The sequence below is a fragment of the Astyanax mexicanus genome, chromosome 14 (assembly GCF_023375975.1).
Source record: "Astyanax mexicanus isolate ESR-SI-001 chromosome 14, AstMex3_surface, whole genome shotgun sequence".
Taxonomy (NCBI): Eukaryota; Metazoa; Chordata; class Actinopteri; order Characiformes; family Acestrorhamphidae; genus Astyanax; species Astyanax mexicanus.
Window position 1 is genome coordinate 40,920,831 of NC_064421.1, and position 16,158 is coordinate 40,936,988.

The following is a 16,158-nucleotide window of genomic DNA, read 5'->3' on the forward strand; positions in this document are numbered from 1 at the left end:
GTACCTATAAATTTCTCCATTTTGGAAAAGCACTTCTTGTGTTAACTCGTTTTAGTATGTTTCTTATCATGTGGTTTTTGTGCAGCACATTTGTGTTTTTTTTTTGCACATAGAAATACAGGATGCTAACCAGCACTGTCCAGGTGTGTTAGCAAAACAGGTGTATAGTTGGAGCAATGGAGTGTTGAAGAGTGGATCATACACTTCATAATGTATGTATAATACATGTTTCACAGCTCTGAGAAAGAAAGAAATGACAAAAGGGTAGAAATTTGCTAATCGTTCTTTAAATCCTCTGATATGCACTTTCATTCTGAATTCCGTCCAGATTCGTCTGTTTTGTAATATTCCCTCAGGGCGTGTGGGTTGACATGGCTCAGGGGAGATAGGGACCTTTTTTAATAGACTAGCTGAGCTTCCTGATGGGTATTATCAGCTAATTTAGAGGAGCGTCTCAGTGTGATTGATATCGCGGCTAATGTGCGCTACATAAAGAGGTTACGTATCAGGAGAGACAGATGACAACCTAGCTCCTTTCTCCATCTCTCTGGTGCTCCCTCTGCTCCATAAATAACTCCAGAACAAATGAGACCTATACTAAGCCATCATTTGGGCCCTGATGAGGAGTTCTGGAACTGGGTGAACTGGGAGTCCAGGAGCCTTATTTTCTGAAGAAAGATCCTGTTAGCTGCATGAACTGCTGCGCTCAATAAATGTGTTCCGAGAACAGCAGCAGGTGGCATCAGTTACAGGTTTCCAGAATAGAGCAGTAAGTGGGCATGGTGTTCCTAACACATTGGGTCCAATCTGTAGGCTCACATTGGGTCTTGGTAGGAGGCTGATGCAGTTTAATGGTCCTGGCCTTACCTCAGCTCAGATTCTCAAAAGCTCCAGAGGAAGCATCGGGTGGGAAACCAGATGAAACTGGTCTGAAATTGGTCTGTTCAATTTACTGAGGGTGTGAATGAAAACTCTGGACAAATCTCCAGATTGCTTTTCTTGTAAGAAATGATGGAACAAAATAATTATTTCCACTTAACTGCTAATATTAGGGCATTACTATTAGGTATGTGAATCACAGGGCATCTCACAATACAATAGTATAGTATTGTATGATACATTGCCCATGATAACAATGATATCATTATACTTTCAGTGCAATTTCTTACAGATTTCTTATTTTTTTGCATTTTTGTCATACTTACATTTTTTCACAGTATCAAACAAACTTTAATATCAGACAAATATAACCTGAGTAAATATAAAACAAACTTTTTATTTATTAAGGGAAAAGAAACCTATCCAAACCTATCTAGCTCTTAACCCTTGTGTGGTGTTCATATTTTTGTTACTCGTTTACTTTGTTACTTGTATTTAATTCAGCAAAATTAAGCAATTTTACATTAAAATGCTTTACACATTAATAAACAGTATAAATAATAAACAATAATAAAACAAAATCCCTAATCATCTGTCAGTCTGGGAAAGGTTACAAAGTCATTTCTAAGGCTTTGAGACTCCAGCGACCCACAAATTGAGAAAAAATGGAAAAGTGCTAAACCTTCCGAGAAGTGTCCGGCCGACCATTTGAAGAATTACTCCAAAAGGTCATGGACAAATCATTCAGGAGGTCACAAAAGAACCAAGAACAACATCTAAAAAACTGCAGGTCTCATAACTCATAACTAAGAGACTGGTTGAAAATTACCAACAAACATCTTGATCATTCCCAGAACTTTGAGTAAATATTCTTTGAACTGATGAAACAAAAGTGGAACTTTTTGGAAGGTGTGTGTCCCGTTACATCTGGCGTAAAACAGATAACACCTAATTTCAGAAAAAGAACATCATACTGAATGCAAAACATGGTGGTGGTAGTGTGATGGTCTGGGTCTGATTTGCTGCTTCAGATCCTAGACAACTTGCTGTAATGGATGGAAGCAGGTTTACCAGATTATCCTGAAGGAGAATGTCTGGCCATCTGTTTGTGACCTCAAGCTCAGGTGTACTTGGGTTCTGCAGCAGGACAATGACCCAAAGCACACAAACAATAAAAAACAAACAAAGGTTTTGGAGTGGCCTAGTCTGATTGAGATGCTGTGGATGATCTTAAACAGGCCATTTATGATTGAAAATCCACCAATGTGTCTGAACTAAAACAAAATAGTAACAAAATTCCTTCACAGAGATGTGAAGGACTTGTTGCTAGTTATCAGTAAAGCTTGATTGCAGTTGTTGCCGTCAAGAGTGTCACAACTAAGTTATTTGGTTTAGGGGGCAAACACTTTTTCACAAAGGGCTAGATTGGTTTGGATATTTTTTTCTTTAATAAATAAAATGCCTTTTATATTTACTCAGGTTGTGTTTGTCTGATATTAAAGTTTGTTTAATAATTGTTTAAAAATATAAGTATGGCAAAATAGCAAAACCAAAAGAAATCTGTGTAAAATAAAAAAAATATATGTATTTATTATACTAGCTGAGCTACATTTGTAAAAATGATTAAATACAAATAAATGTTGATGGTTATGACACATTAGAGACCCTAACCTTGTGTTTGTTTATTTCTCTGTTCTTTTGCAGTTGCAGAAGCTGAAGCGTTCACTGTCCTTCAAAACCAAGAGCCTCCGCAGCAAGAGTGCCGACAACTTCTTCCAGCGGCCGAGCGCCGACACCAAGTTCCAGACCGACTTCCTGTCCGATGTCAGCAGCAGCACCGGACACCTGAGCACCATCGGGGTGTCCGTATCCGCCTCGCCATGCGTCGCCCCACTGGCCCCGCCTCTTCCCCCGCTGCCCCCCGTGGTCCCGTGCGGAATGCCCCTGACGATCTGCTCGCCCTCCCGAGCGCCCCGGCCCCCCGACCCCACGGCCCACACCTTCCTCGAGCACATCTTCAAAAAGCCGCACTTCTGCGACGTCTGCAACCATATGATTGTAGGTAAGAGAAGATCAGCCTGCGCTCATCACTCATTATCTTCTTCCCTCAGGTGTGAAATATTCACAGTCAACACTTCCGGAGTGTGTGTGTGTATATATTTAGCTAATGCTGAAGTAGATAGAGATAACGTGGGCTTTGAAGGTTGTAATTTAAACCAGTTGGAATGAATTAAACTTAGAATGCACTGAATACTCGGCATCTGACAGCAGGTATTTTTGCTTTGACTTGCTTTGAAATCAGCCATAACATTAGCACTACTTTTTTAGTAAGTGCTTTCCTTATTAGTGTTTATACAAAGTTTTAGGTACTGTTGGCATTGTGAGAAGAAGAAAAAAAAAAGAAAAAGAGATATAAAAAGTGTAACAGGAAAAGAGAGGGAGGGAGAGTAAAAAAAAAGGGGAAAAAATTATAATAATTTCCTATTTTTCTATTTCCTACTTTCCTATCAGGCTGCGTATTTATGGGAGGTAAATGCTGCCAAAAATAAAATTGAAATAAGAAAAAAAACACTAAACACTAAAATAAAAAAGCAAATTTTCTGCTTTCTTTTTCCAAACATGTGAATATAAAAAACAGTTTTTAAATGATTATATTAAATATTAAAGTAATCTGTAAAGGTGATAAAGCAATCCAGCTCTGTGTAAAAAAGTGTTTGCCCCCTAAACCTAATAACTTGGTTGTGCTGACTTTGGCGGCAACAACTGCAATCGAGCTTTAACTAGCAAAACTTTTTAATCAAGCATAACTGGCAATAAGTCTTTCACCTCTCTGTGGAGGAATTTTGGCATAAAAACATCCTGTTTAATTTCATGTCCCAGCATATCAATTAGATGATTTGACTACCCCACTTCTGCTACAAAACCCAAGTACACCAGAGTTTGATGTCACAAACAGATGGCCGGATATTCTCCTTCAGGATTGTCTGGTAAACAGCAGAATTCCAGGTTCAAGATGTCCTGATTCAAGATGCTTTTTGGCAAATGTGAGATCGGCCGTTCTGTTCTTTTTGATCAGCAGTGTTTTTTGCCTTGGAACTCTCCTATGGATTAAATTTTCAACCAGTCTCTTTCTTATTATTGAATCATTAACACTGACCTCAACTGAGGCGAGTGAGACCTGCAGCTTTTTAAATGCTGTTCTGGGTCTTTTGTGACCTCCTGGATGAGTTGTTCATGCCCTTTTGGAATAATTTCGGTAGGCTGGTCACTCCTGGGAAGTTTTTTTTTTAACCTTTTCCACACTGATCTGGATCAATGATCAATGACTTTTTAAGGATTTTTCTCATCTGTTTTTGAGAAATATTTTTTTCAGATCAGGACATAATGTGTTGCTTTATGAGGTCTTTTATCGCCTTCATGTTGTCAGTCAGGTTCTATTTAAGTGATTTCTTGATTACACAGGTCTGGCTTTTGCCTGGTTGTGGTTAGTAGTGAAACTGAACTCAGCTTTTTTCAAAAAGTGTGATTAATCACAGTTAATTTATGGGGGCAAATACTTTTTTTTACAAATGGCTAGATTGGTTTGGATAGTTTTTTCCCCTCAACAAATAAAATCATCATTTAAAAATCATATCATCATATTAAAGTTTGTTTAATAATCTGAAAAAAAGTACGTATGACAAAAATGTTATTCAATGTTATCCAATGTTATGCAAGTCACCTGTCAGTAGTGCTAATGTTATGGCTGATTTGTATTACTCTGTATAAAAGTTCTAATCAGGGTATACTGTTATTTAATTCTGTAATTGTATAGAGTTCTTCCTTTAAGATTTGTTAAGTCAGGAGGCCTAGCTGTGAACTGGAAAAGGCCTTTTAATAATGCAGTTTTTGTTCCCTGGACTCATCGTTTCTCATTTAACCTCCATTAATAAGATCAGCAGGTGGCAGATCAGTAGGTGCTGTGCTGCTTGGCTTTGAGTAAAGATAGAATCGTTCTATAATCGGAAGCAGAGAATCACACTTATTCACCACCTCATTCCATTAAATGAAATATTTTAATACCATTCAAGCTCATATTGTACTTAAAGTACTATTACTATAACCTCTTGTTCTTGCTTTTACTCACTAAAGACAGACAGACAGACTGCAGCGTTATTATGCATATTGCTATTAAGCAAATGTACCCCATATAACAACCATTAATATTTGTTCTACAGTGTAACGAACAACAGTTTATTGCTGCAAGTTTTAAATGTGAATGAATACAACAGGAACAAAGGCAGAATTAAATAGAGAAAAACAGAAAATAAATGCAGTATGTGTAAACAATGTGTAAAGTGAACCATGTAAGATTGATATATTGATGAACCATGTAAAATTGATTGGTATATACAGTGGTGCTTGAAAGTTTGTGAACCAATGAGAATTTTCTATATTTCTGCCTAAATATTACCTAAAACATCATCAGATTTTCAAGTAGATAAAGAGAACCCAGTTAAACAAATGGCCAAATTATCCAATATTACATATTTATAAGTGGCAAAAGTATGTGTAAGTTTGTAGATGGATAAGACCAAAATATAACTTTTGGTTTAACCCTTGTGTGGTGTTCATATTTTTGTCACTCGTTTACTTTGTTACTTGTATTTAATTCAGCAAAATTAAGCTATTTTACATTAAAATGCTTTACACATGCTTGCTTCACCTAAATTACAAGCAATATAAACAGCTTACATGGTTAATATTTGCTCTTTACCTTTCTTATGTTACATTTCTTTCAAAAAGTGCTTCTATTTTTTTATTAGTTTTTTAATAAAATGTAAAAGAAAATTAATTTAACTCAAGATATGAGTAGAACATTTGTTTAGTTTCAAATTTACAAATGAAGCAATGTTTATTAGACCTTGGCCAAACATACTGTATGTAATATAAATGGTTGGGGTGGGGGGGGCTGGGGGGGTGTACAGTGTGTGTTTATCGAAAATGTGTTTTGATATATGTTTTTCACAAAAAATGAGCCAATGCCAATGAGTTTGAGTTAGAAAAAATAGTTTTTTAGTATCATTTGATGAAAAATGAAAACGGGTCCCACAGACCCGAACACCACAGAAGTGTTAAAAAACGTTAAGTGAAAAGGTTTGAAGGAAAGAAAACGCTGCACTCCATCTTGACAACCCTATCCCATCTGTAAAACATGGTGATGGTAGTATCATGGTTTGAGCCTGTTTTGCTATATCTGGTCCAGTATGGCTTGCAGTCATTTATCTATGGATCTTAAGAGACGTTGGGTCATGCAGCAAGACGATGACCTTAAACACACAAGTCTCTCTACCAAAGAATTATAAAAATAATATAAGAATAAAGTTTTAGTTTTGTTTTAAATGTTTTAAATGAAGACAAGTCCAAGTTTTGACCTTAATCCATAGGAAATGTTGTGTAAGGACCTGAAGTGAACAGTTAATGTGAGGAAACCCACCAACTTTCCATAGCTGAAGCTGTTCTGGGCGGAGAAATGGGCTAAAATTTCTCCAAGCAGGTGTGCCGGACTGATTAACAGGGGTTCATCCCAGATACTGAAAGCAAAGGTTTACACACATTTGCCAATCACAAATATGAGCAGGTATAAAATATTTAATATTCTCACATTTGTTCAACTGGATTCTCTTCGTCTTCTTTTAGGTCTTGTGTGAAAATCTGATGGTGTTTTAGGTCATATTTATGCAGAAATATAGATAAAATTTTAAAAGCTTTACAAACGTTCCAGCACCACTATATATACCTTTTTTACTTGCCTATGTAAGCAGCCAGAATGGAGATGTGTTATAATTAAAGAGTTAATCAAACAGTATTGTATACTGTAAGCTGAAGGCTGAGAGAAGTGTTTGTGTTATCAGGAGCTGCTGATGAGTTTGACACCAGAACATTGAAGTTTTCTGAAGTGCTTCCCTGATGATAAAAGTGAAAATAATTAACAGTTTGTGATGAGGCTCTTTATTTTCTCAATATACTGTTTTTAATAGAAGTTCAACACTTGTGATGCGCTTAAGTGCTTTCTATTCAGAAACAATAGAAGATAAATAAGCTTTCCTAAAGGCAGCCTCAATACCAGTAGAGGTGTTAAGGGTTCAGGTGAAGACCTCAGAGATGTAGACAACTATGAACTTGAAGCTGGTTGTGCACTCCATTTCAGGTGTATGTATGCGTGTTGTTTTTCTTCTTCCCCATCTGAACAGCAAACACACTAAGCTTGTTTTTAGCTATCATGTTTCGATCTTAAATTTGGACATATTATACCTCTTTTAAGTCTAAATAAATTGACAAAAGGCCTATTTTTTTACCCTCCATACCAAAACCGAATGTTGTGTACCGTTACACCCCAGTATACTAGGGTGACCATATTTTCATTTGGGTGAACCAGGGGGGTAAACCAGGGGGGTTGAGGGGTGGAGCGTTGTGTGTGTGTGCTCTTACTATGAGACTGCACCGGAAGGGGGGGAGGGAGGGCTCCACGCTGACAGTCACGCTGTCTACTGCTCTCTGGTCCAATGAAGGTAATTTAAAAACCAGGACATTTCCTCACTTTCTGAAAAAAAAAAAAACCTGGGACGCCCAGGACAGGACGTGAAATGCGGACATGTCCCGGGAAATATGGACGCCTACAGATGCCTACGTCACAGACTATTTTCTTGAGCCTCGGGTCGGGTTTGGGCAAAAAATCTAAGCTCTAGTGTACGCCCGGCTTTATACTGCCCAGCCCTACTGACCAAGCTTCAGCTTTATTGACCAGCATTTAAAATCCAAATCTGACTCTCTAGTACAGCTTTTTCAGTGTGGAATTCTTACACAGTTACACACAGCATATGTTTTGCCTCCAGTCATTCCAGTTCTCCCCTCTAGTGGATCCTATACAGAGCAGAGAGTGGTCCAGACCTCGGGCTGTCCATGTGGTTTGGGACTGTCCCCAAAATTCCCTGCTAAAGGGGTCAGTCGGTCTGAGTTGCATTGAATGCATCGAGCCTTAGAAAGCATCACAGCCGATTGCAGCTCAGATGCCCCACTTTTTGGGTTTCCAATTTGGGCGCCGTGCCACACAAGACCACTGGGGGCCTTACATAAAAGCACTGTTCTACTGATGAAAACAAACAGAATCCCCAAACGCATCTGTTCTATAAGAATTAGTGGGTTATGTGTGGTAACGTGTTATATCCTGTTCTTTAGTGTGGGCGGGGTTTTACACAGAATCTGTGCTGCTGTGCTGTGCCAGTGTCTTAGGCTTGTTTGGGCAGAGATCATCAGCCATCAGCCTTTAATAAACTATAGCAAGGGCACTGTGGCTAATAGCTGTGTGATCCTGCTCCAGCCTCAGCTGCAGAAAGCACATGTAAAACAGGAGCCAATCATAGCCTCTGAAATGGAGTGAGACATTGATAGACAAATGAACTATTAAATTACATTTTTAGATTAATACTTATGTCATTCAAACTATAAAGAAAACCATATGGAATAATCTAGTAAACAAAACTTGTTAAATAAACCAAAATACCAAAAACCTGTTTAGATTGACAGTTTTGCACATCTTGGCTGGATTTTCTCAGTCAGCTTTATGAGGTAGAGTCACCTGGAATTCAGGCTTTAAGTTAACAGCTGAACAAGAGTTAATTACTTGAATTTCTTGTCTCTTAATGTGTTTGAGAGCATCAGTTGTAAATTGTGAAGAGGTAGAGTTACAGGTATACAGTGAATAGCGTTATTGGAGTAATGTTCTAAATCATATTATGGCAAAAGTAAAGAAAAAATACTTAAAAAGGGTCAGTTACTTAAAAAAAATGCAAGAACTTTGAAAGTATCCTCAAGTGCAGTCACAAAGACCATCAGAACATTATTATGAAACTGGCTCTCATTAGGACCGTGCTTAGGAAAGGAGGACCAAGACTTTACAGGTACCAGTCTCATATAAACAGGGATTCAGGCATACTGTTTCATCAAAGGGTGTGGGCGTGGGACAAACTATTGATATTGTGATATATGACATCGTACTATATTACCGCCAACGCGTTGCAGAGTAACGGCGTATATACACAGTAGAGTTTTGAACCACCGGCACCAGCAGCAGCGTTAGCTTAGCACAGGCTAGCGCTCAACCACGGCACGCTCGCCCACAGCGCTGGCTCGTCTTTTGTGGAAAGAAGGGAATGTAAATCGCTCGGCAAATAACTTCTGACAGCCAGAAAGCTAACTTAACCAGCCAGGCTAGGCTAAGCTAAGCTAAAGCTGAGCTAAAGCAAGCTACGCTAACCTAACCACAGTCCTGCTGGCTAGCTAAAACCAACACCATCCAGCGAAACAAGCAGAAATGCTCAAAAAATGCGCAGCTTTCACCTGAAGACGACTCCACAGAGCAGGAGAGGAGAGTATTAGCGTTATTTCACGCTCCTAATGTTACCATCTTCGCTTATTCCTAATTTTGCTTTCAGGCTAACTTTCGTGATGTTAGTCTGTATAAACCATTACACCGTAAAGTTAAGTTTCAGTTCTGTTACAGTTGTCGTGGAACTACTTTTTGGCGGATGGCACAGTCCATATTAAAGCGCATTCATTCTTAATTTCTTACATTTCTTTGACTTATTTTCTTAATTCATTTTGGAAAAAAAACAGTTGTATAAAAGCAAAAGAACACTCGAGGTCGTGTGTTATCACGAATAACATCACGGCTGTGATGATCTACGTGCCTATGACCGAATCACAGCCGTGATGTTATTCGTGATAATACACTCCCTTAAAAAATAATAATAAGTTACTAATTACAAATGAATAGCGTGCATTATGCTTTATCGTTGACAGTTCTAATTGTGACATCATTTCTTGCCATATTATTCAGCACTATTTATATCAATATTGAAATATAGTGTATTGATTAAAAGGAAGAAAAATTTCATGTGTAAAAGTTTGCCATATCACCCAGTGAGTTCACTGTTTAAAAAATATTTCTTATAAGTTTTTCTATGGTTTCAGAAAGAAAGTGAGCACACTTTGGCTGGTGGTGGCAGTGAATGTTTGTGAGCATTTCTTCACCCTGACTTTGATAAATTCCAGCCTCCATGGGAAAAATAGAGAGTTCAGTCCGGCCACATTCCTGCATGTCTGCATTGTTGATAAATGAGGCTTCACACAGGCTCTAGCATGCAATTACCAGAGTGTTTTTGTAGTGTTTTTGTTTTCTGCTGACCCACCTGTGGAGTGGATGGTCTCAGGCGTTTGGTAGAAGAATGTGTAGAATTTGTGCAGAAACTGGAGAACAGACCGAGTCCTGATGTTCCAGCCAAGCCTGAGGTTTGCAGTTCACAGCCTTTTTTTATGTAGGATCTGAGATGGTGGTCGGAAATGCCTTGTGGCTCTTAACCAGCACAGCTGTGTGTGTGTGTGTGTGTGTGTGTGTGTGTGTGTGTGTGTGTCTGTGAAGAGAGTGTATGAGGATGTTTATGTTTGTTTACGTGTATTTATGTCAGGTGGAATATTAAACTACGTCCAATACGAGTACGAGTGAGAACGTATGTTTTTTTTGTCTGTGTGTGTTAGTGTGTGTGTGTGTGTGTGTGTGTGTGTGTGTGTGTGTGTGTGTGTGTGTGTGCGCGCGTGTTTATTTCCATGAGTGTGTGTGAGTGGGCTTGTTTATATGTGGATGTGTGTATGCCAGTGAGAACGCATGTGTGTGCCTGGCAGAGCGCCAAATGAGGGGGGCTATGGCAGAGCTGGTAATTAGCTCGGCGGGGGGGCAGACACTGGACCAGTCCAGATGTCCACCTGTCAGCAACAGAGAGAGAGGGGGGGGGGGGGGACGAGAGAGAAATAGAGCAAGAGAAAGAGAGAGAGGATGACAGATGAAAGAGTGAAGACATTGAAACAGAAAGGAAGAGAGAGATGAATAGAGAGAGAAAGATGTCCGAGTGAGAGACAAAGAAATATGAAAGAAAGATAGAGAGGAAAGAGCGAGAGGCAGAAAAAAGAAAGAAGAGAGATGACAGAGTGACAGACAAAAATAAAAGAAAGACACATGAAGGAGCAAGAGAAAGAGATGAAAGAGCAAGGCACAGAGAGAGATGGAGAGAGAGAAAGATGACAGAGTAAGAGATGAAAGCACGAGAGGCATAGAAATAGAGTGAAAAAGAGGAAAAAAGAGACAAAAAATGAGAGAAAGAGATGAAAGTGCAAGAAACAGAGACAGAAAGGAAGAGAGATGGAGAGAGAAAGAAGGCAGAGTAAGAGACAAAAAAGATGAAAGAAAGATAGAGATGAAAAAGCAAGAGGCATGAAAATAGGAAGAAAGAGAGGGAAAAAGAGACATGAAAGAGCGGGAGAAAGATATGAAAGAGCAAGAGACATAGAGACAGAAAGGAAGAGAGATGGAGAGAGAAAGACAGAAATAGTGGTACAAGAGCGAGACAGAAAGAGAAAGGGATGAAAGAGTGATAGCTTTAGAGAAAAAGAGATTAAAGAGTGAGAAACAGAGAAAGAGACGGGAAGGTGTAAGAACGAGACAGAAAAGGCGGGAGAGAGGGACTGACGAATGAAAGCGTTTAAGATGAAAGAGTGATATCTATAGAGAAAAAGAGAGATTAAAGAGAGACAGGGACAGAAAGAAAGAGAAATAAAAAAGCGAGTGAGAAACAAAGAAAGAGATGAAGAGAGAGAGAGAGCCAGAGTAGGATGGAGAGAGAATAAGAAACAGACAAAGAAAAGAGAGACTGAGAAAGATAAAAGAACAAGAGACTGTAAGGGATGGAGAGACGAGAAATAAGTATGAAAGAGTGATAGACAGAGCTGAGCTAAATGAGGAGTGCAGGAAGAGAGTTACCAGGTAACAAAGAGGCTTACTCCCATTCATAAAAAAAAGCTGAGTTGCTTTTATAACAAAGAGGTATGTTTATGAATAGATGAAAGAGAAGCTGTGTCCTGTGACACAGAACTACAGTCTGTAACTCGATTGAGTGTGGTTTTTGCAGTGCTGATTCGTGGCTGGTTGTTATGGTGACTCTAAGCTGTTGCTAGGTGGTTGCTAAGGTGTTGCGAGGGTATCCATGTTGGTTGCTATGTTGTTTCAATGTGGTTGCTAAGGTGTTGCCAGGTGGTTTATACTGTGTTTCTATGGTGTCCGTGATGTGTGCTATGGTGTTGCTAAGTGGTTTCTAGGTGCTTGCTAAGGTGTTGCTATATGTTATCCTAGGTGGTTGCTTAGGTGTTCAAACGTATGGCGTAGTTATGGACGCTAGGTTGCTCTACACGTGCGGGATGTTCAAACTTTTAACCAATAGCTGCTTTATCCAATAGCTCCTCCATACCCACACAGTACTGAAGAATAGAGCAGAGGAGGCATTTCTTTCGCATACTCAACTGGTGTGTGAGACAAAATGTTGGGCCTCCATTCATTCCTAGTGGGTAAATTTGTATGACAGTTATAAGAAAACCATACATTGTATTCTTTCATACAGCGTATTACTACTATATGTTCAATGCAGCCAACAAAAAATGGATAAAAATGTGAAAAACAAGGAAGGGGTCAAACCGTATTTTTTTGTGCACTGTAAGGCACACATCAAATCTTTTAATTTTTCGGAAAAAATAATCACTGTGCCTTATAATTCAGTGCCCCCTATGTATGAATTATAATTTACCAGTCAGGTTAAAAAGAAGCAGTAAAGCCACTCCACTGAAGTACAGCGTTATAGAGGAGTTTCAGTTTAGTTCTCCAGCACCAGGGATGGAGTAGCATTAGCATTAGCTGCTAATCGCTATTTTCTCAAGCTACGTGGGACCAACCACTAGCTAATATTGCCCTGGCTTACTGGAGCACCGGAGGGTTCCTCAGTGTTGTGCTGTCGGGTGGTATTAGTGATTAGCCACTGATTAGCGGTTAGCCACTAATGCTAATGCTTCTGCCTTAGTGCTGAAGAAATTCAGGAATCTAAGCTTACTGTAAATAAATGGAAGCGCTTTACTCACAGGAGAGAAATCTGTTTTCAGTGCTTGTTTGACTTTGTAAGCAATTTTTTTTATTATTACAGTTTTGTTTACTTAGCTTAGCTTTACTTAACTTAGTTAGCTACCCCCCACCACCACCCAGCAGCAAGACCTGATGAATTAGAAGCTCCTTGTAATCCGGTGCACTTTGTGTATGAAAGTAGACCAGAAAATAGACGTTCATTGATAGTGTGCCTTTTAATGTGAAAAATATAGTCATTTTATGCTTGATTTGTGTATTGCATATGGTAAAAAAGTCTTAAAGGATTTAAATACAATTTTTTGACCATATTATACACTCCTAGTGTCAGATACAGGAGACAGTCTGGTGTGTGTGTGTGCACTGTAATTGTGTCTATGGTTCAGCATATGGATCTGTCAGGGCTCATCACCCTCTCCCCCTCTGAGGAGCGCGCTCACAGCCAGCACTCTGATTACCGCAGACTGAGCTTCAATCCCCTACACCCTACCTTACCTACACCCTAAATACTGTCAAACCTGCACTATACTACACCCAGTGATATCAGACCTGCCTGCCGCAGCTTACATACATACTAGTTGATTTCTCTAGTCTAAATCTAAATCTGTTAATGAGTTGTCTTGGTTTGTTTGGGTTTAACACCAGGAAAACCTCATGTGCAACAAAATGTGTTGCAACAAACCACAGAGCAGAAACAGAGCAAAAAAGTAACTGCAAGTAACTGTTCCAGATCAGTTTTAGCATCAGAGATGCATTAGTTAAAAGCTTTATTTTTTAATGTATATATGTTTGTGGCACAATTTAGACTAAAATATCATTAAAAAAAATACAATTTCTAATATTATTATAAATAAAATTCACATAATATTGTGATTTAATAAAATGCATTTTAAGCATTTGACACCAGTAGTATAAACAATCACATTTTGCAAATCTAACACAGACTCTTTTGTTTACATTACAATAACCATTACGATTACGAGGTTGTCACTAATCATGTTTCACTATCTTCCACAACCTTATAGGCAATCATAAGGGCTTTGAATTTAATACAAGTAGAAAACCGTAGCCATAGGAGCTCAATGAGTAATGGGTAGAGATTTGCCACGGACCCACTCTGACTTGCCACAGATCCCTCCCTCAGACGAAGTCTGCTGGCTAATCCTGTTGTGTACTGTGTGAGGTTCTCAACCAGCAGACTGAAATGATGGTTCTTCAACTTATCTAGTGGGTGGGGCACTGGGGGGGTTTGATGGGTGGTGCAGGTTTTCTTATTGTGATGTCACATCAAACTATTTCAGCTGATTCACAGAAGCATTCAAAAAGTGCATAATATGTTATATCATACATTCATGTGCTACAAACCCCTGCGCAGAGATGTATATAAAGTGCAGGGTTTTTTGGTTAAAGAAGGAGGCTTAATTGTTTGAAGATTAATCGGGCGGTTTCTGCTGAATCTGCTTGTTTATTTGTTTGACGCCTTCAGTTCCTGCATCTGCATCTGAAAGGCAGTAGCTCTGATAGGCTACAGAGTTTTATTATATGCTCTAGATGGCTATTGAGTTTATGAGTCCCATAAAGTAACTGCCATTCGCACAATACGTCCGAAATCAATTTCACCATGCAGACAGGCGCTAGATAGGTGTGTAGGCGTCGCCACGAGGGAAAGTAATGGAGGCACGCTCACACAAACAACTCTAGCTTGCTCTAAAGAATGCCTCGTCCTGTGTGTACAGCTTTATGCAGGAAATGTAGAAAATAATGCCTTAAAGCAGAATAAAATGAAGTGTGATGTGGTGAGTTGAAGCTCATAAATGGGACAGAGGTTCGCAATAAATAAATGTTTAAATGAGATTTGATGTAAACTATGAACAGTGCTAATAATGGCATTGTAACCAAAAGCCATTTGAGGGAAAAACCTGAGAGAGAACCATGACAAACAGGAATCAGTAACTAGATAGCCAGAAACATATTTTACGCTTGGTTTGCAACAGTAGAGGTTGGCAATACTTTGCAACAAACATGACAAAAAGACGGGTTCTAATATAGACAGCCTAATGACATACAGGTGAAACAGATCAGCACTCAGGAGTGTAGGAACAGTTTCTGATAGCTCACTGGTGACTTTGTCTCGCCAGTCTTTTGGAAGAGATTGGGACATTATGGGACTTGTAGTGACTAGAATCATCAGAGCCAGGAGAGAGAACCGAAGGTTTGACAAAAATCTGTTGTTTTTTGGAAATGTAATATTATATTATTTTTAGATATTAAGCAATTGCAGCAACAATATCATTTTTTGAAGTGGGTCAGTATTAGAAGAGAAGAACAGAAGCATTGTTCTTTTGCATTGAGTTAAATGAGCCATTATATACCATGGATAGGATAGGATAGCTAGCTTAACAGGTGTGTGTGTGTGCATGTGTGCGTCTGCTGGCAGTAGAACTGGGTGCTAATCAGGTGTGTTGTGTATTGGAGACTGCTGTGAGCTCAGGTAAGGTGATAACCCTCGTCTCTGCTGCTCCCGGCGGCAGTACAGAGCTAGCATCGGCATGCCAATTGCTGCCCATTACCCAGTGTGTTGTGGGTAATGAGGCCGAGGCAGCGGTGCTTCAGTGGAGGTTTAATGACCTGCTTATAAACAGGAAGTATTACTGTGATGGAGCTGAGACGGAGATATAGCCTGCATTAGCTGCTCAGCCTCTCACGATCAGGACATTTAGGCTTACTGTTAATTGTCTGACAATACTGTGGTATTGTGGCATTTAATTGCCCTTTTTTCAGGTTTATACTGTACGCATAGTACACACACGGAACAGTTCTGAGTGTGCAAATATTACATCCGTACTGCCCTGTGTTCATATTGTTCTGTAGATTCATTTTTATTAACATTTATTTATTTTATTTACTGCTTGTCTTGGAAACTTCATGGCCAATTGACACAAATAGACTAGCCCCTAGACTAATTCTCTCTAGAGTTGGGCTCTACCCAACTCTGAATCAGATTTGACCATTGATGCCTTCATCCAGTTTCCCTTTTCTTCTTGTTTTTTTTTTCTTCTTATGAACGTTTTTCCTCTCCTTGACGTAAGTGACATACAATAATTCTGTTTTGGCAGTTCAGCAAGAGTCCCATTGATGCAAATCGAATTTTGTGTCAGTACCACACATTGAAGTCACGCAAATTGGAGTTGAAAATATCAGATACAATGTTTTTCGCCAGTCACACTGACACACAAATCATAAAAATGATCAGGGGTGCCCAAATATTTTCATACAGAGGTTTA

At 39.1% G+C, this 16,158-nt stretch overlaps 1 protein-coding gene across 2 annotated transcripts in view; it reads left to right on the top strand.

Annotated features, from left to right (window-relative positions):
* stac (SH3 and cysteine rich domain) overlaps positions 1-16,158 on the top strand; it is an 84,105-nt gene that overhangs the window by 11,483 nt on the left and 56,464 nt on the right. For both annotated transcript variants that reach the window (XM_049463564.1, XM_049463565.1), the window contains exon 2: positions 2,584-2,941. In XM_049463564.1, the coding sequence (XP_049319521.1) occupies positions 2,584-2,941 (358 nt within the window). The remainder of the gene's footprint in view (positions 1-2,583; positions 2,942-16,158) is intronic.